General features: G+C 39.4%; 2 protein-coding genes across 3 annotated transcripts in view; one reads left to right on the forward strand and one right to left on the reverse strand.

The window, feature by feature from the left end:
- The window catches only part of LOC132144983 (E3 ubiquitin-protein ligase znrf2-like), a 47,535-nt gene that overhangs the window by 5,330 nt on the left and 14,385 nt on the right, over positions 1-27,820 (forward strand). The window contains exon 5 of one of the 2 annotated variants that reach the window (XM_059555622.1): positions 35-140. The exons of the other annotated variant lie outside the window; for it this stretch is intronic. The gene's annotated coding sequence lies outside the window, so the exon portion shown is untranslated. Of the gene's footprint in view, positions 1-34; positions 141-27,820 lie in introns of those variants that run through there. 2 annotated transcript variants of the gene reach the window in all.
- Positions 2,464-7,286, reverse strand: LOC132144826 (GTPase IMAP family member 9-like). Its single transcript, XM_059555392.1, has 3 exons — positions 7,256-7,286; positions 4,466-5,178; positions 2,464-2,784 (listed from the first exon to the last, which is right to left on the reverse strand). The coding sequence occupies exons 1-3, from the start codon at positions 7,284-7,286 to the stop codon at positions 2,464-2,466; spliced, it is 1,065 nt and encodes a 354-aa protein (XP_059411375.1).

Here is a 27,820-nt window from a genome sequence, read left to right on the forward strand (position 1 = left end):
CAATAATTGAATTATTATTTTTTTCTATCTGCAGATGTTTCCAGTAAAGAAGACCAGCAGAGAAGGGCTCAGCTAGTGTTTTCTCCAGTATCTTACTCGCTTTGACACTAGATGATAAATCTGTCATCATCCGAGACCTATATGGACTAAAACCTGCAGTGCCAAATCTAAATGAAATCATGCATATACTTTGCACAGTTCTGTTAACAAACCTGAAGACTGTTTATCAGTAATCTAGCTGCCATCTTTACTCACGGAGCTCTTTAGAGATCAGATAAAGGACTGAAGTATCACTGCTTCATTGGTTAGGGGGTAACATATCAGTAGTTTCATGATCCATAACCACAACATGACTTTCTGTTGAACTGTTTTTAACCACAGTAAGAGTTGTGTAGAGCAGACATGAATGTAGAGGATGATGACCGACAGAATGTGAGTAAAGGACGAACATGAAGGACCTAATCAAAGGTATTTTCTGTACACTTAGATTTTTTTAATTATATTTAAAATAGATGAACCAGTTGTGAATGATTTTGATAAATGCTGTTAATTATTTTCCCCAGTGAGCTGCTGTGTATATAACAGGTGCTATTTACAAACTATATATGTAATTATAATTTATATATAAATAAATTCAAAATGCTCTGGAATGTAAAGGCGTGTCATTTTCTACTTTGTTTTTGAATTACCATAATTCTGGCGAACAACATTAGGTGTTTTTATACTATTTATTTATACTGTGTGAATGTGTGTATACACCTATGTAAAAGGCCACTAGTATTTTCAGCAACAGAAAATTGTCTTAATCCATTTTTTCCTATCTTTGCTGTAGTGTTTCTGTAGGAAATATCAGTTTACATTTCCAAATATTATTTTTGACATTGTTATAATCCAACACTGTAAATAATGTTAGGCACTTGCGTAAAGAAATCTGTAAAGTGAGGATGCTTTCAAAATTGCTGCCATAAGAAGATTTCATTTATCAGTTAATTTCTATTAATTAAATTAAATCAACATTTGGTGTGACCACCCTTTGCGTTTAAAGCAGCTTTGTCCTAGGTGCACTTGTGCTTAGTTTTTTCAGGTTGCTTTGCAGTTTTTATTGAAGTGTCTTGGAGATGTTGTCACATTTGATATATAAGTGTATATATTGAAGTCGTGGTCTAGTGGTTAGAGAGTTTGACTCCTAACCCTAAGGTTGTAATACTACGACTGAGGTGCTCTTGAGCAAGGAACTGAACCCCTACTGCTCCCCAGGTGCTGCAGTATAAATGATGCCCACTGCTCCGGGTGTGTGTGTTCACTGCTCTGTGTGTGTGCACTTTGGATGGGTTAAATGCAGAGCACGAATTCTGAGTATGGGTCACCATACTTGCTGTATGTTTTTGTCACTTTCACAAGTTGTTTCAGCATTTGAGGAGAAAATGAAGTGAGGCCAAAATGGGAGTAATATGTTCCCATTAGCCTGACTGATGCCTACATAAAATCCATTACAGTAGTCAAGATGGGATGAAATAAAAAATGTGTATAATTCTTTGAAAATCATTATCCATTTGTTTAGGAATGTACAGTGTGAAACATCAGTGTACCCAGGATTAATTGTTAACCTCGGGTAAACTATGAGGTTTTAACCCGGGGTTTAGAATGATCCAAGTGTATGACCCAGTTTGGATATGTGTTATACCACCTAATCACCAAAATAAATTATCAAAGAAATTATGATCAAATTGGTTTTAAATAACCTAGGTTGCAAATATAAATCCTTCAATGCAATTAATTTCCTTATAAACATTATGCACAAAGGAGTGCAAATATATGATTACAAACAAGTTATGTTTAATTAATATGTTTAATAATAATTAGTGCAGCAAATTTTATATTAAACAGAATGAGTGCAAAGAGCAGAAGAGTCCAAAGTACACAACTATGAGCAGGTAGACACAGGATGTTCCTGAGGATCCATGTGCAAGGTTTGATATAAAGTCAGGAAGCAGACAAGGCATTGGAAACTAACAATAAAAATCCAAACAAGCCATCAAGTCCAAATCATCACACAAGGGGTGAAAAGAAAAGATACCAAGTTCATACTGTTATGGGGAATCTGTGTCTATTTATATGGTGGCTGATGAGGGTAAATGCCGTTCAGGTGTGTCCCGAGTAAAGTATACATGAGAAGGCTCCCTCATGTGGTGAGTGGTGGGTACAATCAGAACAGGCGTGTATTTCACAGTAAAATTTCAAACAAGTAGAAAATAAAATAATGTTATAGCGTTCTGCTATTATACAGAGAGGTGATGCAACCAGTTTTTAAATGACAAAATGAAATAGAACAAATGGTTGTGTTAGTGACATGCAAATTGAAATAAAATATAGATTTGAACATTTTTTTTTTTATAATTTCCACAGTTGTGTGGAGAATCTTCAGTGGCATACCATAACATGGTACATATACATGATCTTAGTTCAGACTCCCTTGTTCTTATTTTCAGCTGAGGATTCTCTTTTGGAATACTTATATACTGCTGCTCCAACTCCAGCAATTCCTGCGCCTGCAGCTGTACCTGTACCACCAAGCACTGCAGCGCCAATTGCAACCGCTTTAGCAGAACCTAACAATGAAGCTGTTCCTCCTACAACTCCTGCTCCTACTACTCCTCCTGTTAGGACTCCTGCAACATTTGCTATGAACAGTTTCTTCTGAGTTTCCTCATATTTCTTTTTAGTATAAAGACTGTAGTTGTACTCCTGTGTCATTTCCCTTATCTTTACCAGAAGCTCAGTGACCTGCGTGCGATCATTAGATCTATTTTTAAAAACGTGATATCTTCCAAAGCACTCGTCAATTAACTTCTTTAACTCTTTCCCTTCATTTATGTATTCTGTAATTTCCATGCCACTGTACTCTAAGTCATCTCCATTCGTAAATAACACAATAGTGTTTTTTGAAGCCTGTTCTCCAAAGTTATCCTTGATCCACTGCATAGTGTTCCTTTCCTCCTCTGTAAATTTAGTGTTCAGTTTGATCACCAGCAGAATGGCATGAATACCATTATCAGAATGATTGAATAACTCTGCTATTTTACTTTTAATATCTTTTTTTTCCATTGATGTATCATAGAGTCCCGGTGTGTCGATCACAGTGATTTTCTGGCCATCCACTTTCTCAGTGTTTGAAACACATTCCTTGGTGACAGACTCAGGAGAACATTTCTCTCCAAAAACCTGTGTGCCCAGGATGGTGTTTCCAGTTGCACTTTTCCCCACTCCAGTTTTACCCAGCAACGCAATCCTGAAATGATCTGTATGATTGTATAGTGCCAAAATGACACATTACATAACATTAATATAAGACATGGACAGTTTGGGTATACAGTACAGATATGAGCTAAAGGTCTAAAAACATTAATAAAGCTAAGATTATCCAAAAGCAACCCATACAGTACATTACTGTAAATATGTAACACTTGTAACATATTTTAGACACAGAATACATTGTTACTGATTATATTATATTATTACTACACCATTCAAATATTACTAATATCAGATTAATTTGGCTAGTATTTTCTTACTAATATACCACGGCAAAACAGTTACATAATGAATATGAAGGTGTTTGTGAACCCTTTACTCAACAATTGAAAGAGATTTCTGCTTGATTTTTCGCTTAACCAACTATCAGCCAATTTTCAGGATAAATTATGGATAGAACAAATACATATTTCAGAACTTACCCATTAGTGCAAGTGCAGTTCAGGTGTAAAATTTCTTAGACCAGTAAAACCTGTGACACAAAGACTTATTTTACAGAACAGTAAAAACAACACGATTTCTGTGTATGTAAATGTAAAAATGCTGAATGTTTTCTGTGAGGGCTAAATTTAGGGTTAAGAGATATAATATACAGTGTGTACAGTATATAATCATGTTTATGGAAGGACACTTTAAAACATGGAAACTTAACGTGAGTGTCAAGGTGTGTCTTTTAAATAATTTTGTTCTGTGTGAAAGAACACAAATTCAGAGAAAATAGCATTTAGTAAAATCTTTGTGTTTCCTCAATCTGTATCACACCATTTTCATTTAGAAGGAAAAACCCAGCAGATCAAACTTAATAATTTAAAACAATTTATTGTTTATATGACTGGTGTCATTTTTTACAAAGCCATTTCAGTTCACATTGCCATGTTATGAAAAGTACAAATTAAAAAAAATTGCTAGTTATGACTTATCATTTGAATTTTAAACAACAACAACAAAACATTGTTTTCTTACAGTTCAGGGACATGATATGATTATCTGATTTACATTCACTGCACTGTCCATAGCAACTCTACTACCATATGAATTATTTCCCTCCAAAAAAGGTTTTACAGCACCACAAATATAGTTTTGGTGATAGTGCTGCTATTACTAATATTACACCTGCTATTGCAATTTTTCTTGTCATTGATGTTTCACCAACTCTGTTCTCTTTTTCATTCTCTTCCTTCTTCCCTTGGTTCTTTTTCTCCTGTTCCTGTTTCTTTTTCTCTTCCTCTTGTCTTCTTCTCTCCTCTTCCTTTCTAATCTTACTCTGAGCCTCATGATACATTTCCTTAGTGTAGTATTTATTCATTCTTTCATTTTTATTCATCATTTGCATTATTTTCTCCAGCAGTTCAGTGACCTGAGCTCTGTCATCCTTCAGTACATTATTAAAGGCATGATATGCTGACTTGTATTTAGACAGCAGCTCACTCATCCTGATGCTTTCTTGCAGAGATTCATCTAGTGGTTTCTCTAATTTATCAGCTCCAGTGAATAAAAACATGGTGAATCTCTTAGCTTCTTCTCCAAAGTTCTTCTGAATCCATTTGACTGTGTTCTCCTCTTCTTCTGTGAATCTGTCCAGTCTGATCACGATCAGAATTACATGAGGACCAGGAGCAGACATTTCCAGACACTTCTCTAGTTCAGCTTTCAGATTTTCTTCTGTCATGGACGTGTGAAACAGTCCAGGAGTGTCGATCACTGAGATGTTTCTACCTTGTATATTCCCCTTATGTTTCTCACAATGTTGAGTTGTAGATTCAGAGTGGCAACGCACTTTAAACTTATTTATACCCAGTATAGTGTTTCCTGATGAACTCTTTCCTGATCCACTTTTACCCAGAAGAAGAATGCTGAGTTCAGACACTGTCAAACAAAGATTAAAAAAATCTTACCTTGTTTTAGGTAGAACACAGTACACTGTTTCAGTACAGAATGCAAGTCAATGAGAAACCCCTTCATCAAAAAACTATCTGCTGTTAAAATGATGGTAACACTTTAGAATAATGGTCCATTAGTCAATGTTAGTTAATTTATTAACATGAACAAACAATGAACAACACATTTATTACTGTATTTAATATTTCATCTTTGTTAATGTTAGTTAATGAAAATACAGTTATTCATTGTTAGTTCATGCTTATTCACAGTGCATTAACTAAAGTTAACAAGCACTTTTGATTTGATTTGAATAATGCATTAGTAAATGTGGAAATTAACATCAACTAAGATTAATAAATGCTGTAGAAGGATAGTTATTGCTTGGATCATATTAACTAAAGTAGTTAACTAACATTAACTAATGGACCATTATTCTAAAGGGTTAGCAAAATGATTATTATTTTCTTTTCCTTAAAGGGTCATGAAACCTTAAACTAAGTGTTTTTTTATTTTTTAGATTTTAACTGATTTATATGCATTGAACATCATTTAAGTCTCATGGTTAGTATTACAGTTTCATCTTTTAATTTTCATTAAAACCGTATTAGATTACAGAGATTTGAACAACTTGGTGATAAATGAATAGTGTCCAGCATAAAGCACAGTTTTCAGTGTCAGTCTCAGCCAGGTGCCAGTGGCGCCCCCAGAAAATTTTAATAGGGGTGGCCAGATGAGGCTACACTAAATCTCTGGGTGGCACATACAAATAAAGAAAAGAACAATAAGGGTTTGCTATATTGAATATATATATATATATATATATATATATATATATATATATATATATATATATATATATATATATATATATATATATATATATATATATATATATCTGTGATTTCTTGGATTTTATCGATAACAGTAATTAGACAATATTTAGCTGAGTGTGTTATTATGCTCGTATCTTATTTCTAATTGTGCTGACAGCTGACTCCTATTTTTTTTTTTTTTTTTATCTTTACGCCATTTTTTCTAAAGGTGTGCACCATCTTTTAGGTCAAATACTTGCATTTGGGTTGTTACCAAACAAATGTAATCAGTATCAACAAAATTGTTCATTGCAATGCAGAGAAAACAGAAGATGCATCTAAAGTGCCATTTACATGCATTTACACACTGTTTAATGCAGCTCTGTGGGATATGGAATACTTTAACCATGCAATTACAAATGAATAAATAATGTTTTGATATTTTAAACATAAAATATTGAAAACCGATGTTTACATTTATTAAAAAAAATTAAAAGGTAGCTTAAATGTGAAATTAAAACCGCCAGTAGGTGGCAGCGAGTCACTGTTAATAAGTGAGTCATTGCGATTGAACCGAGTCATTTAAATGGTTGATTCATTCAGGAACGAAACACTATCATGTTGTTCAGAGACAGGGGGCAGGGTTTCATATTTTTTTGAAGCACCCCTGGGCGCCGCCATTGGCTAGCGGACCCCCACCTGCTGTTAGCATTCCATTGACTCTTATTCATTTTGGCGTCACTTTGACAGCGGATAACTTTACATCTGAGGTGTTTAAAGACTCCATTTGTCCATTAATTATTTCTAAAGAAACAAGAAAATGTATAAAAGGCTCCATTACCTTGTATCTTACGTTATGGTCCTGTAGAAGCAGTTTTTGTAAAAATTAAGCTAACAATTGCATCATAACCAGCGACTCTCTGTCGCACAGTAGAGAAATTACCGTATGGACAGGAGGAGAAGCTCGCAGACAATATTTTACTGTCTATGAGCCTATCGGGGGAACGCGGAGGCATAAAGTCAAGGGAGATAATTAATCAGAATACTTACCGATCCTGTTCACGCTCGCCTTCTCTGCAAGATTCGGTGGGTGATCCAGATTTTTCTTGGCACAGCGGTTAGAAGACTCACAGGTTGCTCACATAGTTTGAGTCTGTGCAGTACGCTCGACCCCCAGGAAGTGCGTGCTTCTAATTGACTTCAATTGTCTCTGTTGAATCCAATGGGGTCGCTGTGTCCATTTCTTTTACTGTCTATGGTTTTTGCGAGCTTCTGCACCATCTTTTTTTAGACAAAAAGAATTGTTTATTACGTGTATGCTGTGCACGTTTTTTTGTTAAGTTTTTGACTAAGTTTCCACCTATATTGCGTTGCCATGGGGCTTAAACGTGGTCATTCGAACAACTCGTCCTCTGATGCTAAGATGGTTAGCGTTAGTATTAACGCGTGCTCACCAGCCAGCAGTGGCCATGATTATACTATTTCTTGCGTGAGCGAGGAAGATATGTTCAGTTTAGCTGAAGAGGACCCCGAGTAAATCGCCAGCCATAAAGAAAAGAGTAAGTGATGACACTCAATAGGAATAGACGGATTTCTGAATCTGCGCATGAAGATATTCGACTTGAGGTGGTCAAAATCTGCCAGAATGTTCTTCCTAGTGCCAAAGACAAACTCTTGGATGTTATTGACGTGGTCCATCATCTCGGGAAGATCCAGCAAGAGGGCACGAAGCATCCCAGGGTGACCATTATGCAGTTCTCCATTCGATCTTACAGAGACGCTGTTTGGAAGGCTGGAAAGAATTCTTCATATCTGAAAGAGAATGGTCTGCGTTTCATGGAAGATTTCTCATGCAGCGGGAGATCAAGAAAGGAGAAGGAAGCTGTGGCCACGCGCGGAGGGGAAGACGGCATTCTTCGTCGGAGGCAGAGCTTTCATTCAAGGGCAGGGAGAAATTATCCTGCCTAATTAAAGTGCTGTTACAGTGTTAGTTCAGTAAATATATTGTTTGTTACAGTTATTTTACTAGTATGCAAAATGTGTTCTTATTAGCCAATCAGATTTGGTTACGTCATTACGTAGGGGTTAGTTCACTGCTTGTTTACGTTTAGCATGAGATGCTCGTAGGCTCCGGTGCGGATGGTTGTAGATAAACCCATCAGCGCTGGGCAAGAGCACAAAACCCCCGTTGCTGTAAAGTTGTGACTTAATAAGTGAAGTAAAGTTTCTGAACGTACTCTCTTTGTTGTGTGCTTCTCTTCACGCCTCCACGGACACTGGGAAACCAACACGAGAAAGCACAACATTGCACAGCAGTCTGCCAAAGATAACGCTGCTGTTGGCTGCCTGCCAACTTTCACAGAAACTACAAACAACCAACTTTCACAGACACTACTAAACAGCCCTGCAAATCTACATCGAAGCTCACAAGCCAGAATATATTTCAGTATTATATATATATATTAAAAAAAAAAAGAAAGAAAGAAAAGAAAAAAAAAAATTTTTTTAAGCTAAATTGTAATATAACATGGATGTGAGTGAGTCAGGAGTCCAACTTGGAGCATCAGTTGGAGCACCACAGACCCCCCACAGTGGCTACAGGCTGTGCTATCACAACAAAATAAGCAACTTCAACATGCCATTTCACCTCTGCTCCAAAGATTGGAAGCGACAGAGGCTAGTTTGTCTGCCCTCACGCAGCAGCGTCATGCCAGTATAGTAACACATGGTCCCCACCAACATGACGACTCTACCACACTTGCAGCTGCCCCTGATAGAACCCTTATGACTGATGGAGATGCTACAGGGCCTTCAGATGCTGAACAGCTTTTTGCTGCTGAGCTTGCAGTCATTGATAGACACGTACGGAGCCCAATTAGTCCAACTTCCTCCACACCTGGCCCTGATGTAAGACCTGTGCCGTGCACAGGGACCCAGCCGTTATAATGGCTCTTTCAACTTGGGCCCAAACATGCACAAACCTTCAACTGCTACAGCGCCCACCCATCACCTCACAACCCCTCGTGGTAGAGCTTCAGATGGACCTAAAGCTAAACTTGACACTTACGATGGTAAGCATGACTGGGACTCCTTCATCATTCCTTTTGAGCGCAGAGCTGTTATTTACAGATGGAGTACAGTAGAGAGAGTGGATAAACTCCATGAATGTCTATGAGGAGCTGCTGTCAGATATCTGTGCTCATTACCCGAACACATACGTGAAGATTACTTTCTGCTGAAAGAACAGTTGGCTTTTCGATTTGGCCAGAAAGAACCTCCAACCACAGCACGGAGGAGACTTGGAGAACTGCGCCAGTCTAAAGAAACTGTTTCGGAGTTCGCAGAGGAGGTTCACAGGCTGGTCATTTTGGCTTATCCTGGAGTTGACACTGAGCTCAGGGAGCAAATTGCTGCTGATGCGTTTCTCAAAGGGCTGCGCAACCAGAAAGTGGCATATGAGGTTATGAACCGTGACCCTGTATCACTGGATGAGGCACAACGGCTAGTATCATCTTATGAACACAATTTCAAAGCCACACTCGGACGAGACTTTGATCTGAAGGGGAGGACACGTCGAGTATCCTGGGCTGATCAAGACATGGACTCTGATGATGAGCCACCGGCCTTGCAGTCACGTAGAGTGCAGTCACAGCCGGGTTACGTTACACAGCACCAGTTGCAAACACTCATTGATAAAGTTGATAAGCTCCAACTAGCCATAGCCTGCCTGCCTACTTCCTCTTCTGTTGCTCTTCCTTCTTCCGTAAGACCCACCCAACAAATAAATTTCAGTATGGCAGTTCAGTCAGAAAGAGGACGTGCAGCTCAGACCTCTTTCAAGTCAAGTAGATACAGACAGCAAAATACCAGCCCCACCAGAGTTTCTAGCGGGCCATGTTTCCAGTGTGGAGAGGAGGGACATTTCAAACTAAACTGCTCACGGTCCCCCAGTCCATCTACAAGTCCCCCTGCAAATACTGTGGCCAGATTGGAGCCCTCATATCAAAATCACTCCGAACACACAGAGCGGAGTCCGTCTATTGTACATGTGGGCAGAGCTGAGAGTCGAGGGCCCAGTTTAATGATTTTGCTGACTGTTGATGGCGTACCAGTTAATGCAGTTATAGACACTGGTGCTGAGGCTACAATAATGTCTGAAGAGACGTACAGCAAATTACCCACTAAATCACCTTCAGGACTGAAAAATGTGTGTCTCCGAAATGCAGAAACTGGAAGGGAGATGTCAGCAACAGGCGGAGTGAAAGTGGAATTCAGAATTGGCACAAAGGTGTTGGAGTGGACAGTTTGCATTGCACCAATTCGTGATGCCCTGCTCTTGGGCTTAGATTTCTTAAAAGCTGCTGATTTCACCATACATGCCTCTGGTAAAGTGTTTATGGGCTCTGAACTCATGCCAGCCTATATATCCGAAGGCGAGGGCCCAGACTATGCCATTTCGAGAGTGATGTTAGAAAGTGATGTCACTGTGCCGCCAGAGTGTGAATGTTTAGTTTGGGGTGTGGTAGACGACCCAAAACCAGAACTTCCTGCTGTTCTAGAGCCTGTTAGCCTGGCTGATGGAGTGTCTTCAGGCAGCATCATGATTAACATGGAACAGAGGATCCCAGTCAGGCTATGCAATGTCACAGCTTCCAGTAGACCCTTATTACGAGGAGTCTGTTTGGGTGTGCTCATCGAAGCATATCCTGATGCTCAAGAGGAGGGAGATAGAGCTTATTTAGTTCCAGGTGATGCTCCATTGTATGAAAAAGGCGGGAACTCAGTGCCACAGGATCCTGACAATGAGCCTCCTGATGAGCATGACATAAGAAGGGTGTCGTCACCAAACGCTCTTGACCTTCCAGAGCACCTCAGACAGTTGTTTACTTCTGCAAGCGAAACGCTCACTGAACAACAACAAGAGATGTTAGTAGCTCTGCTGAGTAAATATCAAGCAGTCTTTGCAGCAACTGATGATGATCATGGGAAGTTTTCTGCTTTGCAGCACAGTATAGAGACAGGAATGGCTAAGCCTGTTCGACAGCCAGTACGACGTACCCCTTTAGGGTTCTGGAATGAGGAAGAAACACATCTCAAGAAAATGCTTGATTCAGGTATTGTTGTCCCCTCAAGCTCAGAATGGGCTTCCCCTATTGTCCTTGTAAGGAAGAAGGATGGGGGGTCCGCTGGTGCGTAGATTATCGCCAGCTAAATGACCTTACCATCAAGGACGCATATCCCCTACCAAAAATAGAGGAATGCCTGGATGTGCTGGGTGGTGCAAAAACATTCTCGACACTTGACCTTCAGTCAGGATATTGGCAGATTGAAGTGAATAAAAAAGACAGATCCAAGACTGCTTTTGTGACGAGGTATGGACTATATGAGTACACCAGAATGCCATTTGGTCTGTGTAACGCACCCAGCACATTTCAGAGGGCCATGGAGCTGGTTCTACGAGGGTTGCAGTGGGACACCTTACTGATATACCTGGATGACATAATCATCTTTGGTGAAGATGTGGAACAGTGTATGGAGCGCCTAGCAGAGATTTTTCAGAGGTTGCAGGAATATGGACTAAAGTTGAAGCCCTCAAAATGTCAGCTGCTAAGAGAGGAAGTCCTGTTTCTTGGTCACGTTGTGAGCGGCGAAGGAATTAAGACCAATCCAGCCCTCATTAGTGACGTTAGGAACTGGAAGACCCCAACCAGTGTCCAGGAACTCCAGTCTTTTCTGGGTCTGTGCAACTATTACAGGAGGTTTGTTGGCAAGTTTGCTGAAATCACTACACCCTTGACAATGCTACTCAAGAAAGGGAGTTCCTTCTCCTGGGGAGAGGAGCAGAACAAGGCCTTTGCACATCTTAAAAGGAGCCTCACAACTGCACCCATCTTGGTGTTCCCAATTACATCTGTACAGTTTGTCCTGGACACTGATGCGTCCAACCAGAGCATTGGAGCAGTGCTCTCACAGTTACAGTGGGGGGAAGAGAAAGTTATCTCATTTGCCAGCTGTCTCCTCACACCAGCTCACCAGAGGTATTGTGTCACACGTAAGGAACTCCTAGCAGTTGTCAGGTTTACAAGACAGTTCCGCCACTATTTGCTGGGGTCTAACTTCTTACTCAGGACGGATCACAGCAGTCTAACGTGGCTATACCGGTTTAAGAGACCAGAAGGCCAACTGGCTAGGTGGCTTGAAGAACTCAGTCAGTACAATTTTGTCATCGAGCATAGGCCAGGTACACACCATTCCAACGCTGACGCTTTGTCCCGAAGGACTCTGAATGAAGAACCTTGTGACTGTTATCAAGCAGGAAGAGAGCTAGATAGCTTGCCATGCAAGGGCTGTCGCTTCTGCCGAAAGCTCCACCATCAGTGGGCAAGATTCGAGGAAGATGTCGATGATGTCATCCCCTTGGCGGTAAGACGCATACACTCCCTTGACCGTCAGAATGAGCCACTATTTGAGCCACTATTTATATCCACCTTCAATACCATGACTTAGGTGCCCTTGAGCAAGGCATCGAACCCCCAACTGCTCCCCGGGCGCCGCAGCATAAATGGCTGCCCACTGCTCCGGGTGTGTGCTCACAGTGTGTGTGTGTGTTCACTGCTCTGTGTGTGTGCATTTCGGATGGGTTAAATGCAGAGCACAAATTCTGAGTATGGGTCACCATACTTGGCTGAAGGTCACATCACTTTCACTTTTTTCACTCCCTTGACCGTCAGAATGAGGGTAGTTGCACTAACACTTCCAGTGATGTTAATGGAGTAGGTGATGACAAACCAGGTCCTTCCTCAAACTGGCTGCAACCGCTGAGTCCCGAAAGTATCAGGGAAGAACAGTTAGCTGACCCAGACCTTTCAGTTCTCCATAAATGGATGTCTGATGGTTCTTTGCCTGCTAAGGAAGAGGTCCTGATGCAGAGCTCAGCGGTTCGCAAGTACTGGCTGTGTTGGTCTCAAGTAGAGATGCGAGATGGGGTCCTCTATTATCGATGGGATGATATCAATGGAGATATGTCATCTCTGCGCTTACTTGTTCCTGTTTCCCTGAAGAATGAGGTTCTCCAATCCTGTCACAATCCAGCACAAGCGGGTCATGCAGGGGAGGAAAAGATGCTTATGCGCCTCCGCAGGTGTTACCAATGGTACAATATGGGGAACGATGTACGCCTTTTCATCAAGAAGTGCCCACAGTGTAGTTCCTGTAAAACAACCAGTCCAATGGGGAGGGCCAAGCTTCAGAACTACCAGGCTGGAGCGCCAATGGACAGACTACACCTTGATGTCCTAGGACCATTTCCAGAGTCCAAGACAGGCAACAGGTACATCCTCGTTATAATTGACCAGTTTACTCGCTGGGTAGAGGCATTCCCTATCCCCGAACAAGGAGCTGAGACAACAGCAAAGAGGTTGGTGTTTGACTTCATCTCGCGCTTTGGGGCTCCCCTTGAGATTCACACTGACCAAGGACGGAACTTCGAGAGTTTGCTCTTTACAGAGGTTTGTCGTCTGTTACAAGTAACCAAGACCCGGACCACACCATATCATCCGGCTTCGAACGGACAAGTGGAAAGATTCAATAGAACGCTCTTGCAGATGATACGGTGTTATGTGGACCAAAGTCAGCGGAATTGGGATGAGCATCTTCCCTTACTCACTGCAGCGTACAGGAGCACTGTACATTCAGCGACAGGTATCACACCAAATCAGCTGATGCTGGGGCGAGAAGTTTTCCAGCCACATGACATCTGGCTAAGGATGGACGAGGTTACCAGAGAAGCTAAAGGTACACCTGAGTTTGTCCAGGAACTTCAAGCTAACCTCCAGCAGGCTCATCAAGTAGCGCGCCAGAACTTACGCTCCCCTTAGACTCGCCAGAAAAAGGTCTATGACTTACGAGCCAGAGAGAAGTCCTACCAAGTAGGTGATTTTGTGTCAGTAAGGGTCAGTAGCAGGAGAAAGGGCTACAGTCCAAAACTCCAACCTCCATGGCAAGGGCCATTGGTCGTCACAGCACGCCTTGGACCAGTGCTCTACCGAGTCAGGGACAGACGAAGTGAAAAAGTACTGCATCATGATCGCTAGCAATCCTATCTAAGTGACCACATACCTGCCTGGATGCAGCATCTGCGACACAAATACACCTGCACCGAGGAGGGCGCCCTGGTTCCAATCACGGCTCAGGTACCTGTTGTCACAGGGGCAGAAGCACCAAACCCATCGTCCTCTGACAACTCTGTGTCGGAAGAGCCTCTGACCCTGCTTGGAACGGACTCTAACTGTGACCCTATTCCCTGTGGAAAAGAGGGGACGAAGACAAAAAGGGGGCGACTTGTTCGAGCCCCAAGTCGTTATATGGACTAAAGAAGAAAATAGAAGTCAACAAAAAGTTAACTGTTCATCCACAGTGGTGCAGAATGGACTCTGGAGAGCTAAAAAAAGGGGGGGGGGGTGTTACAGTGTTAGTTCAGTAAATATATTGTTTGTTATAGTTATTTTACTAGTATGCAAAATGTGTTCTTATTAGCCAATCAGATTTGGTTACGTCATTACGTAGGGGTTAGTTCACTGCTTGTTTACGTTTAGCATGAGATGCTCGTAGGCTCCGGTGCGGATGGTTGTAGATAAACCCATCAGCGCTGGGCAAGAGCACAAAACCCCCGTTGCTGTAAAGTTGTGACTTAATAAGTGAAGTAAAGTTCCTGAACGTACTCTCTTTGTTGTGTGCTTCTCTTCACGCCTCCACGGACACTGGGAAACCAACACGAGAAAGCACAACAGTGCTTTCATCTTAATGTCGTTAAGACTTAACTATCGTTGCAAGTTCTGATTTTGACTGACCTGTCAGGCTCACTTTTCGGACATGGATACGGGTTTGCTATATACATTTATACTATACAGACTGCCTCTATTTTTTATTTTTATGTTTTTTTCTTACAGTTCTTTTTGCAATTTTTGATATTCAATATGGTGCTGCATTTTTCAGCCTTTTTTGACTTGTGACCTATTTTGTAAAAGATAAAGGTAATAATTAAGTTCATAGAACTTAAAGTAGGTTAGCTGTTACAGTGTTTGTGTGTTCTCAAATATATCCTCACAGAAACTAATATAGGATGTTACAGTCTCTGTGAGTTCGACCACCGATCTAGACGAACTCACAGAGACTGTAACATCCTATATTAGTTTCTGTGAGGATATATGCATTCCTACCAGGACTTATTTAACATTCAACAATGATAAGCCATGGTTTACAGTAAAACTCAGACATCTTCGTCAGGCCAAAGAGGATGCCTACAGAAATGGGGACAGGGTCTTGTACAATCAGGCCAGGAACACACTGAACAAAGAGATTAGAGCGGCTAAAAAGACCTACGCTAAAAAGTTGGAAGACCAGTTTACTTCCAACGACTCTACTTCAGTTTGGAGAGGACTGAGAGCCATCACAAACTACAAGACACCATCCCCTTGCACTGAGGCTAATAAACGACTTGCTAACGACCTGAATGAGTTTTATTGTAGATTTGAAACCCCCAACACCCACTCTGACCATCTCCCTACACAACCATTAACACCTCCTGCAATCCCCCTCTCCATACCTCCTGCTCTTCAAATCTGTGAAGATGATGTGCGCCAGGTCTTCAAGAAAAACAAAAGAAGAAAAGCACCAGGCCCAGATGGCGTTACACCAGCCTGTCTGAAAATCTGTGCTGACCAGCTGGCCCCCATCTTTTCACAGATCTTCAACAGATCTCTGGAGTTGTGTGAAGTGCCTTCCTGCTTCAAACGCTCCACCATAATCCCCATTCCAAGAAACCCAAGATAAGAGGACTTAACGACTACAGACCTGTGGCTCGTCAGTCGTCATGAAGTCGTTTGAAAAACTGGTTCTGGCTTATCTGAAGGACATCACTGGACCCTTACTGGACCCCCTGCAGTTTGCGTACCGAGCAAACAGGTCCGTGGATGATGCAATCAACATGGGATTGCACTTCATCCTGCAACATCTGGACAAAACAGGGACTTATGTGAGGATCCTGTTTGTGGACTTTAGTTCGGCTTTCAACGCCATCATCCCAACAACCCTCCAGACCAAACTGACCCAGCTCTCTGTTCCTAGCTCTATCTGTCAGTGGATCACCAGCTTTCTGACAGATAGGCAACAGTTAGTGAGACTGGGGAAATTCATGTCAAACAGCTGCTCCACCAACACTGGTGCCCCTCAGGGATGTGTTCTCTCCCCTCTGCTCTTCTCCCTGTACACCAACGACTGCACCTCTAAAGACCCCTCTGTCAAGCTCCTGAAGTTTGCAGACGACACTACAGTCATCGGCCTCATCCAGGACGGTGACGAGTCTGCTTACAGACAGGAGGTTGAGCAGCTGGCTGTCTGGTGCAGTCTTAACAACCTGGAGCTGAACACGCTCAAAACAGTGGAGATGATTGTGGACTTTAGGAGAAACCCCACTGCACTTTCCCCACTCACCATCATGAACAGCACTGTGGCTGCAGTGGAGTCATTCAGATTCCTGGGAACCACCATCTCTCAGGACCTGAAGTGGGACAATCACATTGACTCCATTGTGAAAAAGGCCCAGCAGAGGTTGTACTTCCTTCACCAGCTGAGGAAGTTAAACCTGCCACAGGAGCTGCTAAAACAGTTCTACTCAGCCATCGAGTCTGTACTGTGTACTTCAATAACTGTCTGGTTTGGTTCAGCAACAAAATCAGACATCAGAAGACTACAGAGAACTGTTCGGACTGCTGAAAGGATTATTGGTGCTCCCCTGCCCACCCTTCAAGAACTCTATACATCCAGAGTGAGGAAAAGGGCTCAGAAAATCACTCTGGATCCCTCACATCCAAGTTATCCCATCTTTGAACTTTTGCCATCTGGCCGGCGCCTCAGAGCCGCAAATACCAGAACAGTTAGGCACAAGAACAGTTTCTTCCCCCAGGCAATCTACCTCATGAACAGTTAAATGCTCCCCACTTATGCTTATGCAATAAAAATGTGCAATATCCTTTTTTTTTTGTCTGTGTGTTGTTGTCTCTGTGTACTGGAAGCTTATGTAACTAAAACAAATTCCTTGTATGCGTAAGCATACTTGGCAATAAAGCTCTTTCTGATTCTGATTCTGATTCTTTAAATGTCTTTCTCTATTGTGTCCTTAAACACCAGGGGTTAGTCGAGATGTTGTTAAACGCAAGGCCTTGTTTTTGTTTTCTAGACAGTTTGGTTCTGACTATATATTTTTTAAAGAGTCCCATTCTAAACATAATGATGTCAATTTTTGGAGATCGCAGTGTGATAGTGAGATTTGGTTCTTTCATAATTTCGGAGCACTCTGCAGGGGTTTCCTGTTTAAAAAATAATTTTATAGGGGATGTGTTGCACACATACTGTGATGAATATGGGCACTTTATTTTGTTAATTCTGAAAAGTTATAATCTGAATCTTATCGTTGTTAATTATTATGGGAATAACTCTAGATCTGAGAAAGATCAGTTAATATTTGTTTTGGAAGATAAGCTTACTTATTGGCAGTCAAAATTTCTAAATGCTTATATAGTGATTGGTGGTGATATTAATACGGTCCTGAATGAATCCCTTGATAGGTGGCCAGCTGGTCGCCCATCAAACTCGAATGCAGCTCTGAAAGCTTTTATGCTTAGGTTAGAGCTTATAGATATATGGAGGGTTAAAATTGTAAATGATAGTGTATACATGGAGCAATAAAAATTCATCTAGGCTTTCGCAAATTGATTTTTGGTTAGTCTCAAAAAATTTTGATCAAGATAATATCTTTACTGATATTTGTGGAACGCCTTTAACAGATCATAAGGCTGTTTCTATTAAAATTATACTTTCTCCTGAAGCTAGATTTAACAAGGGCTCTTCTTATTGGAAAATGAACAGTTCTTTACTTAATCATAACGAGGTTAGATCAGAGCTGGAAAGACTTATTGGTTTTTAATGGAACAAAGCTAAACAAGAAAATTTATTCAGAATAAATTGGGAATTGTTAAAATATGAAATTGGAAAATACCTCAGAAAATATAGTGCTAATTTGGCTAAAATAAAATGTCTTGAAGAAGTTAATATTGTTGGTGAAATCTCGTCTATTACCAAGATTTTGCCTGAAAATCTGTCTGACAGTCAGAGAGCTTATTTAGTTGATTTGCAAGTTAAGTTGGATGATTTGTATAAATTGAGAGCAGAAGGGACTTTTATAAGGTCAATACAAAGGTGGCTTGAATATGGTGAACAGATGTCTTCCTACTTTTTTAAGCTTGAGAAAAATAGGGCTAAGCATAATTCTATATGAAAATTAAATATTGAAGGGGTTGTTTCAGAAAATTCTAAAGATATTTCCCAATTTTGCTATAAGTTTTACTCAAATTTGTATAAATCTGAATTTAATCTAACTGCTCTGGATATTTTCAGTAGACATCTTGGTAATGTTAATTCTATTAGTTGGGCTGACAAAGATTTATGCGACTCGGGAATTACTATCGATGAGGTTAAAGAAGCAATTTTACATTAAAAAAATAACAAGTCGGCCGGTAGTGATGGGATAAGGGTGGAATTTTATAAATTATATTCTGAGCTGTTATCTCCGTTTCTCCAAGTGTATATAGAGAGTTTAAATTTCTCAGAACTATCTATTAGTATGAAGCAAGGTATAATTTGTTTAAAACCTAAACCTAAAAAGGACACTCTTCTTATAGATAACTGGAGACCTATTAGCCTTCTTAATAATGATTATAAATTGTTTGCACTTATTTTCTCTAAGTGTTTTAAGTTGGTTTTGAATTCCATCATTGATGAAAATCAGTCAGGTTTCATGAATAATCGTCATATTTTTTATAACATTAGACTTGTCTTGACCTCCTTGATTACTCTGGCTTTATTGAGGATGATGGTTTAATTCTGTTTTTGGACTTCTTCAAAGCTTTTGACAATATTGAGCATCCTTTCATTTTTTTTTTTTTTTAGAGCGCTTTGGTTTCGGGCCCTATTTTTGTAATGCGATGAAAACGTTGTATGCTGGGGGAATTAGCTCAGTGAAGTTAAGACATGGTACTTCACAGAGATTTCTTTAGAAGGGGTATTCGGCAAGTCTGTCCTGCTTCCGTATATCTCTTCCTTACTTACTACAGAACTAATAAGGAATTATTGAAGAACTAACACGTGATTATTCATTAACACTTAACTCACTACTGTTAACTACTAAGGAAGATATGTTAATTAATCAGTATGTAATATAATTTTATGAGTGTGTTAAGTAACAGTTAGCCAATCAATAACTAATGTATTCTGTCATACCTACTGAAGAACTACTATTAATTATCTACTAGTTAGGGTTCACGAAAAATAACTATGAAGTAACTACTAATCAACAGTTATACACAAATAATCACTATAATAATCAGGCTGTGGCCCACAAATCAAGTACTTGAGTAAAAGTACAGATACCCCAATAAAATATTACTCCAGTAAAATTATAAGTAGGCCTATTCATTTTCAAAATTACTTGAGTAAAAGGACAAGTACAAAGTACTACTACAGTAGCAACTTTGTTAAAGTCCACTTATTAGCTTATAATGGAAATGAAATATGGATTTTGTTTGCTTCTAAATGTTTAAGTTTTGATTATAAAATGTTTGTTAAATTAGTTTAAATTTGGGCAGTATTCATGTTAAAACTGAATAAAAAATGAATTATCTGATAATTCTTTATTAATTACTAAAAGGTAATTTTCACTTTAGAATAGGCCTGCTGTTTCAGGTTCAAAATAAGTCCTGCAGAATTATTTGATAATTCTTTATTAATTACTAATGGGTTCCCTATGTTTTCACTTTAGAATACTGTTTCAGGTTCTAAGTAATTCTTGAGGAATTATCTAATAATTCTTTATTAATTACTAATGGGTTCCCAATATTTTCATTTTAGAATAGGCCTAATGTTTCAGGTTTGAAATAAGTCATGCAGAATTATTTTAATAATTCCTTATTAATTACTAATTGGTTACCTGTATTTTCACTTTTCATCAGGCTTTTCCTTACATAAAGAAATTAAATTAATGGTAATGGTATTATATATAAAATATTAAAACTATGGTAATTATCGCAAGGCACTGGAGTCTTGGTGGGGTTCCTACTGGAAGCTGATTTCTTACAAAAAACACTCACAAAACAATTCACTACACAGGCAAAACCTCTGTAAAATGTATTGCATTTATTAATATTACATTTTCATACTACTACTACTGCTAATAACTTTTAAATGAAAGGGTCACAATTCAATGAAATTGAAATACCAAGGTAGTGGCTATTCTTCCTGGGGTCCGACAAAAATCAAAAACTAAATTACATCATATTACATTACATTAAATTAATCCATAACAATAAAAACCAATACAATAAAACATACAAACCCAAAATTCATTCAAAACATTAAAATCAGCAATTTACTGTGTACTGTTCCATTAAATATTTCTTTAACGATTTTTTAAACCTGATTTTACTGATAAAAAACATGTAATATCCGATGGCAATTCATTCCATATTTTCATTCCTCTATACATTACAGTCCGTGGCTTGGCATTAGCTTTTGAAACAGGAAGCAAAAAATATTCCTTTAATGCATGCCTGGTGTTAAAATTATGACTAGCATTACTATACAAAAGTTTAGAGTACAATACACTTGGATCTCTCGATACCGAAAACATAGCAGAGAAAGAATTACCCTGTCCTTCACCAGTAACCAACCTAAAATTTTGTGCATTCTCATAATATCAGCCTTTCTCTTACAATTCAGAATTAGTCTTGCAGCTCTATTCTGGACTAACAGTAATTTTTTAATTTTTTACTTGATGCACTTAACTGAAACAGTATTCTAAAGTGTAAAGATAGGGAAATTGTGTATAACTGTTCATTAGTAGTTACTTCATAGTTATTTCTCGTGAACCCTAACTAGTAGATAATTAATAGTAGTTCTTCAGTAGGTATGACAGAATTCATTAGTTATTGATTAGCTAACTGTTACTTAACACAACCATAAAATTGTATTACATACTGATTAATTAACATATCTTCTTTAGTAGTTAACAGTAGTGAGTTAAGTGTTAATGAAAAATTACCTGTTAGTTCTTCAACAATTCCTTATTAGTTCTGTAGTAAGTAAGAAACTGGGCCCGGTTCCCCAAAACATTCTTATCGCTAAGTAGTTCTTAACCTATTCCTTAACCTCTCTCTTAACCTTATGGCATGATTCCCGACACGTTCGTACGCTAAGTATATCTTCTGTAAGTCACACTTTTGTAAGGTTGGTCTGGACCATTCGTAAGCTCTCTCTTAGCGTTGTTTGAGCTCAAGACGCTACTGTACAGCAGTCTTTAGAAATCAGCAGAGCGAAGTACAAGTCAAACTATGGTATGTTCACAATGTTGTGGCTCAACAATGATTTTATTTTATTTTTTAAGACTCATAATACATTATGTTCGCTTTGGATACAGGCCTATTTATGAAGTTGACTTTATGTGGTATCAGAACTAATATGGTGGTAATTAGCCTAGGCTTTTTCGTAATGTAATTAAAGCGAATTGGCAATCAATTTTTTGATAATTAAAATCTGGCAAACAATTTGGCTCCAAATGGCTAAGATCTATACAGGTCCTTCTCAAAAAATTAGCATATTGTGATAAAGTTCATTATTTTCCATAATGTAATAAAAATTAAACTTTCATATATTTTAGATTCATTGCACACCAACTGAAATATTTCAGGTCTTTTATTGTTTTAATACTGATGATTTTGGCATACAGCTCATGAAAACCCAAAATTGTAACGTAAGACAGACACAGGATGTAAACGCAAGGCGTATTTATTGATAAACAGCAAGAAGGTCAGGAATATGAGCACGATCACAGGAGACACAGGCGGGCGGACACAAGGCTGATGGTCCGGACAACTGGCGGTGGTGCACGATCCCGTGACGATCCCTTGAATCCCGGTGAGTGAGTAATCCACGTGAAGAAGCTGGTGTTGCGTGACGATCCAGGAACGAACGACGAAGACAGGAAGACTAGGCAGGAACAAGGACACAGGAACAGCACGGGAGCACACCAGGGAGAAAACAACGATATGACAACATGAAACACCAGTTACTGAACTTATATAGGGACAAACAATTGAAACCAGCTGGCGCTGCCGATCATCGCTGATCAGTGACCACGCCCACACACACACACACAACAGCACGCTAGACGAAACAGAGAGAGTGAATTCATGAACCGTGACAAAAAATCTCAAAAAATTAGCATATTTCTTCCGACCAATAAAAGAAAAGTGTTTTTAATACAAAAAAAGTCAACCTTCAAATAATTATGTTCAGTTATGCACTCAATACTTGGTCGGGAATCCTTTTGCAGAAATGACTGCTTCAATGCGGTGTGGCATGGAGGCAATCAGCCTGTGGCACTGCTGAGGTGTTATGGAGGCCCAGGATGCTTCGATAGCGGCCTTAAGGTCATCCAGAGTGTTGGGTCTTGCATCTCTCAACTTTCTCTTCACAATATCCCACAGATTCTCTATGGGGTTCAAGTCAGGAGAGTTGGCAGGCCAATTGAGCACAGTAATACCATGGTCAGTAAACCATTTACCAGTGGTTTTGGCACTGTGAGCAGGTGCCAGGTCGTGCTGAAAAACGAAATCTTCATCTCCATAAAGCTTTTCAGCAGATGGAAGCATGAAGTGCTCCAAAATCTCCTGATAGCTAGCTGCATTGACCCTGCCCTTGATAAAACACAGTGGACCAACACCAGCAGCTGACATGGCACCCCAGACCATCACTGACTGTGGGTACTTGACACTGGACTTCAGGTATTTTGGCATTTCCTTCTCCCCATTCTTCCTCCAGACTCTGGCACCTTGATTTCCGAATGACATGCAAAATTTGCTTTCATCCGAAAAAAGTACTTTGGACCACTGAGCAACAGTCCAGTGCCGCTGTTTCTGGTCCAAAAGTGGCTTGACCTGGGGAATGCGGCACCTGTAGCCCATTTCCTGCACACGCCTGTGCACGGTGGCTCTGGATGTTTCTACTCCAGACTCAGTCCACTGCTTCCGCAGGTCCCCCAAGGTCTGGAATCGGTCCTTCTCCACAATCTTCCTCAGGGTCCGGTCACCTCTTCTCATTGTGCAGCGTTTTTTGCCACACGTTTTCCTTCCCACAGACTTCCCACTGAGGTGCCTTGATACAGCACTCTGGGAACAGCCTGTTCGTTCAGAAATTTCTTTCTGTGTCTTACCCTCTCGCTTGAGGGTGTCAATGATGGCCTTCTGGTCAGCAGTCTTACCCATGATTGTGGTTTTGAGTAATGAACCAGGCTGGGAGTTTTTAAAAGCCTCAGGAATCTTTTGCAGGTGTTTAGAGTTAATTAGTTGATTCAGATGATTAGGTTAATAGCTCATTTAGAGAACCTTTTCATGATATGCTAATTTTTTGAGATAGGAATTTGGGGTTTTCATGAGCTGTATGCCAAAATCATCAGTATTAAAACAATAAAAGACCTGAAATATTTCAGTTGGTGTGCAATGAATCTAAAATATATGAAAGTTAAATTTTTATCATTACATTATGGAAAATAATGAACTTTATCACAATATGCTAATTTTTTGAGAAGGACCTGTAAATGGGTAATCGTGGTTGTGTCCAGTAAGCGACCAACTATAGCAGCGATCCAACGTGTCCTTCATTGTAGATAGGTTGCTTTTTATTAAAAACAAAAACCAATTGCAATCAATACCGCATTAAACAGAAGTAACTGCAGCTGCTTGCCAATCAATTCTGATTGTAAAGTACCTTACTATTTATATAAAAGTGTATTATATAATTTTTATAAGTCGTTAAACTCATGTCAAGAAGCGGCACAATGGGATAAGGAGTGTGGATGATTAGCGAGGGATACCCGGTTTGTCTAACCGTCACAACATATCGTGTGAACATATTACTGACCATTTGATAATTTAATTTATAGTCTATATTCTACTGATAACTTAAACTATGTTAAAATAAGAGGCAGCGTGTTAAGAAGCTTCCTAAGGGACACTTCGGGGAACACACTTAGGAACATAAACAACTTTGGTAAGATATATCTTTCGAGGTCTTCTTAGCGCGCAAAGAGTGAGCGTTATCGGGGAACCGGGCCCAGTGTTCTAAAGTGTTTAGTCAACTAGCGGATGATACAGCCTTATTTAAAAAAAAACTCAAGTCAGGTCCATCAGGCAATTAAAAATATACAGTTGTTTTCTAATGCTTCAGGTTTGTACCTTAATTTAAAAAAAAAGTGAAATATTCCAATATATCTTAAAAAACTTCTCCCTTTTATCTGTGGAAGGCATTCCAGTTAAAGAAGCTGTTAATTACTTTGGCGTTGTCATTTCGAAAAGTGAACAAGATAGAGTTTCCTTGAATTTTAACCCTGCATTTGAAAACATTAAACGTAAATTTTATCTTTGGTTATTAAGGGACTTGTCTCTCAGAGGCAGAGTTCTTCTGTCAAAAGCAGAAGGAATTTCTAGATTAATCTATATTGCTTCAACCATATATCTAGATAACAAAACTGTAAAGTCTATCGATCAGATTTTATTAAATTTTTTATGGAAGAACCGTGTGCACTATATCCGTAAATTTGTTATCATAAAATCCCTTAAAAACGGTGGACTTGACTTTCTGGATTTCTTGACCTTAACACTCTCAAAATTAATTGGTTAAAATTTTGTTTGAATAAACCTTCTATGTGGAATTTTATTCCTAATTTTATTTTTGATCAACTGGGGGGTCACCCGCGGTGTTCTGGGCAAACGCTGAGAGAGGCGTTTACAAACGCTTGAACACTGAATTTGCATCTTCTTGCCGACAAATTCATACAAAATATGTCATAATCACTGTTGGGAATGTTACTTTAAAAAAGTATATAGTTATAGTTACTCACTACTTGTTCCAAAAAGTAACTGAGTTAGTAACTGAATTACTCTATAATAAAAGTAACTCGTTACCAGGGAAAGTAACTATTTGCGTTACTGTAAAAAAAAAAGTTGCTATATGTCAAAGAATTTGTATTTGTTTTAGCAGTTTTCACAAGTCAGTTGAAATGAGTAGAACAGACAGGTGTTCGTACATAACTTTCGATATTTATTGCACGTCAACAGACAGCAATAGTTTTATCCTGCACTTCCACAACGATTTTGAAGTAGTGCTTATCTCCACCTTGAAAATGCCAACTTTTAATCAGATTGCTCCCGACTCACCATTTCTGCTGCTACTGCAAATAAAGCATAACAGTCCCGCCCACAGCCGGTGCCGGAAGTAAAAATTCAATACAATTTCTGCATTGACAGTTGGGGTATAAGCCATAAAAACGTAACCATACATGGTAGACTTAAAACCAGCTACGGCTGTACTAAGCGATAGTATATGCTCATATATACTATATATGCTCATATATATCATATATTCAGTGAGGCGTGGTGGTTTATGGGATGAGTAGTTCCTTCGCTTGAACCTTTTACCTTTGTAAAAGGTACCTTTGTCTTGTACCTTTGACTTTTGTTTTTTTATTTTCTCTTAATTTTTTCACTCGAAATGATATGTTGTATGCTTATGAGTTCAGCCGTAGCTGGTTATCCTCAGACATGCTGTAAAACTCTTTAGATACATATTTTTCCGAAAGTCAATGGGAGAAATGAATGGGAAATTTACTTCCGGCCCCAAAGCTCTCACGGGCTGTGGGCGGGACTGTGATGCTCTATCTCTGTGTAGCTGTTGCGTGTGTGTGTGTTTGTGTGTGTGTTTGGCGCCGCTGGCGCGTGTGCCAGCATGTGTGTAAAAACACTGGCTCTGATTGGCTATCATGAAGCACATGACTCTGCCTTAGCCAATCATAATCACTTATCTTGTTATTAACCCACCTGCTCACTCACTGTGGTTGTGGTTAAATCAATGCATAGTAACGCACCGCATTTAACGTTCAGTAATGTTAACGGCGTTGTAACGATGGGAAAAGTAATTAATTAGATTACCCCGTTACTGAAAAAATAATGTTGTTACCTTACGCCGTTCTTTTAAACGCCGTTATTCCAAACACTGGTCATAATACACATCTTGGAAAGTGTGTTTGAAAAAAGTGTCGGTTATGTCTTAAGTGAAAGTAAAAAATCGGTTGTGTACTATATTGGATGCGTTCATTGTCTCTTAAAGTGACCACCCCTAATTTATCTGATAGCTGTTAATCCAAGAAAATTAAAGAAAGAAAAACACTCACTGCTCTTGACTGAATTACTTTGTAGTTTTAACAAGAATTAATGCACAGTCAAACCAAAAATTATTCAGACACCAGATATCATTTGTTTTTGTTTTTTTTAATAGTTGGACACTATAAGTCATTTATGTATGTGAGTATAGCAAAATAAAGTGAACTGTGACATATCCCAAAATTCTTCATACAGTGGACTACTAGTGAAACTGATTAAAAAAAAATTGGGACCAAAAATTATTCTGACACTTCAGCCTCACCATCTTTTGTTTATGTGTTTTTTCCTGAATTCCTAATGCAACCTTTTTACCCCACAGACTAAACAAAATTAAGCATTGCTTGGTAACTGATCAACAAAGTATTGATAGTTGTGTAAATATTGTCATAGTCTGAGTTCTTGTCATATTTTATTACCATTTTCTAAACTATAGCAAATAAACTGTGATAATGTGAGAAATGTTGAAGGTGTCTGAATAAATTTTGGTTTGATTGTATATTTAATTTTTATAGTGAAGACCATGCAGTGCTATTTTAGATTTAATTATTCGGTTGCTTTACCTGGACACCTACAATTTTTATTTTTTTTAACATTGTGTAAATAGAACAAATAAATAAATAAATAGAACAAACATACAAATTCAACAATTTTAAACAAGGCCCACTGGTACAACCTGAACTGGGGCCCCCGCTGACCCCAGCTAAGGCCCTGCCACTAACCACAACAGGAGAATTGTTGCGCTGGAAAAGAAAACCCTAGATCTGCGAGAGGAAAACAAACAACTCAAATTTCAACTGCTGGAGGGGAATAGCTATCGACAAAGATGGGGGCTGAGACTGCAGGGGATGCAGGAGGAAGATCAACAAGAAAACACTCGGGATCTGGTGATCAACATTCTTGGCAAGATCTCTCAGAAAATTGCTGGACAGCTACCGAAGGTGGTGGATTCCGTGCACAGAATTGGAAAGAGGAAAGATGGTAACACTGCTAGAAGCATAATCATTCAATTCAGCATGCGTCACTATCGTGATATTGTATGGAGAGATGCTAGAGGCTCGACATTTCTGGAGGATGCCCATCTCCGTCTAAAAGAAGATTTGTCACCAGATGAAAGAGCGGGTCGGGCCAAAGCTTGGCCCTAGGTTCATAAAGCCAGACAAGAAGGCAAAAGAGCGTCATTCATAGGTGCTTTTGCTTACATTGAAGGTAAAAGAGTTAATGTTGACGTTTAGTTTACTCTGAGTGACAATGGACACAAACTGATAGTTGTTGTTTGAAGTTCATTGGACATTTCATGGTCCCTAACAACTCACAATGTGGTTGTTGTAATATTTGTTGACATCTTGTTGCATCTAAGATCCCGGTGGATCTATTTGTTTCTTTGTTACGAGAAACTTAACCTAATTTGGGAGGTCCTTTCTCTTTTTTTTCTTTTTTTTCTCATTGTTCTTTCTGTTGGATGACAGTTTTTAATTTTGGGAGATTAGATTA

Source organism: Carassius carassius, chromosome 8, assembly GCF_963082965.1.
Source record: "Carassius carassius chromosome 8, fCarCar2.1, whole genome shotgun sequence".
In the NCBI taxonomy this organism is placed as follows: domain Eukaryota; kingdom Metazoa; phylum Chordata; class Actinopteri; order Cypriniformes; family Cyprinidae; genus Carassius; species Carassius carassius.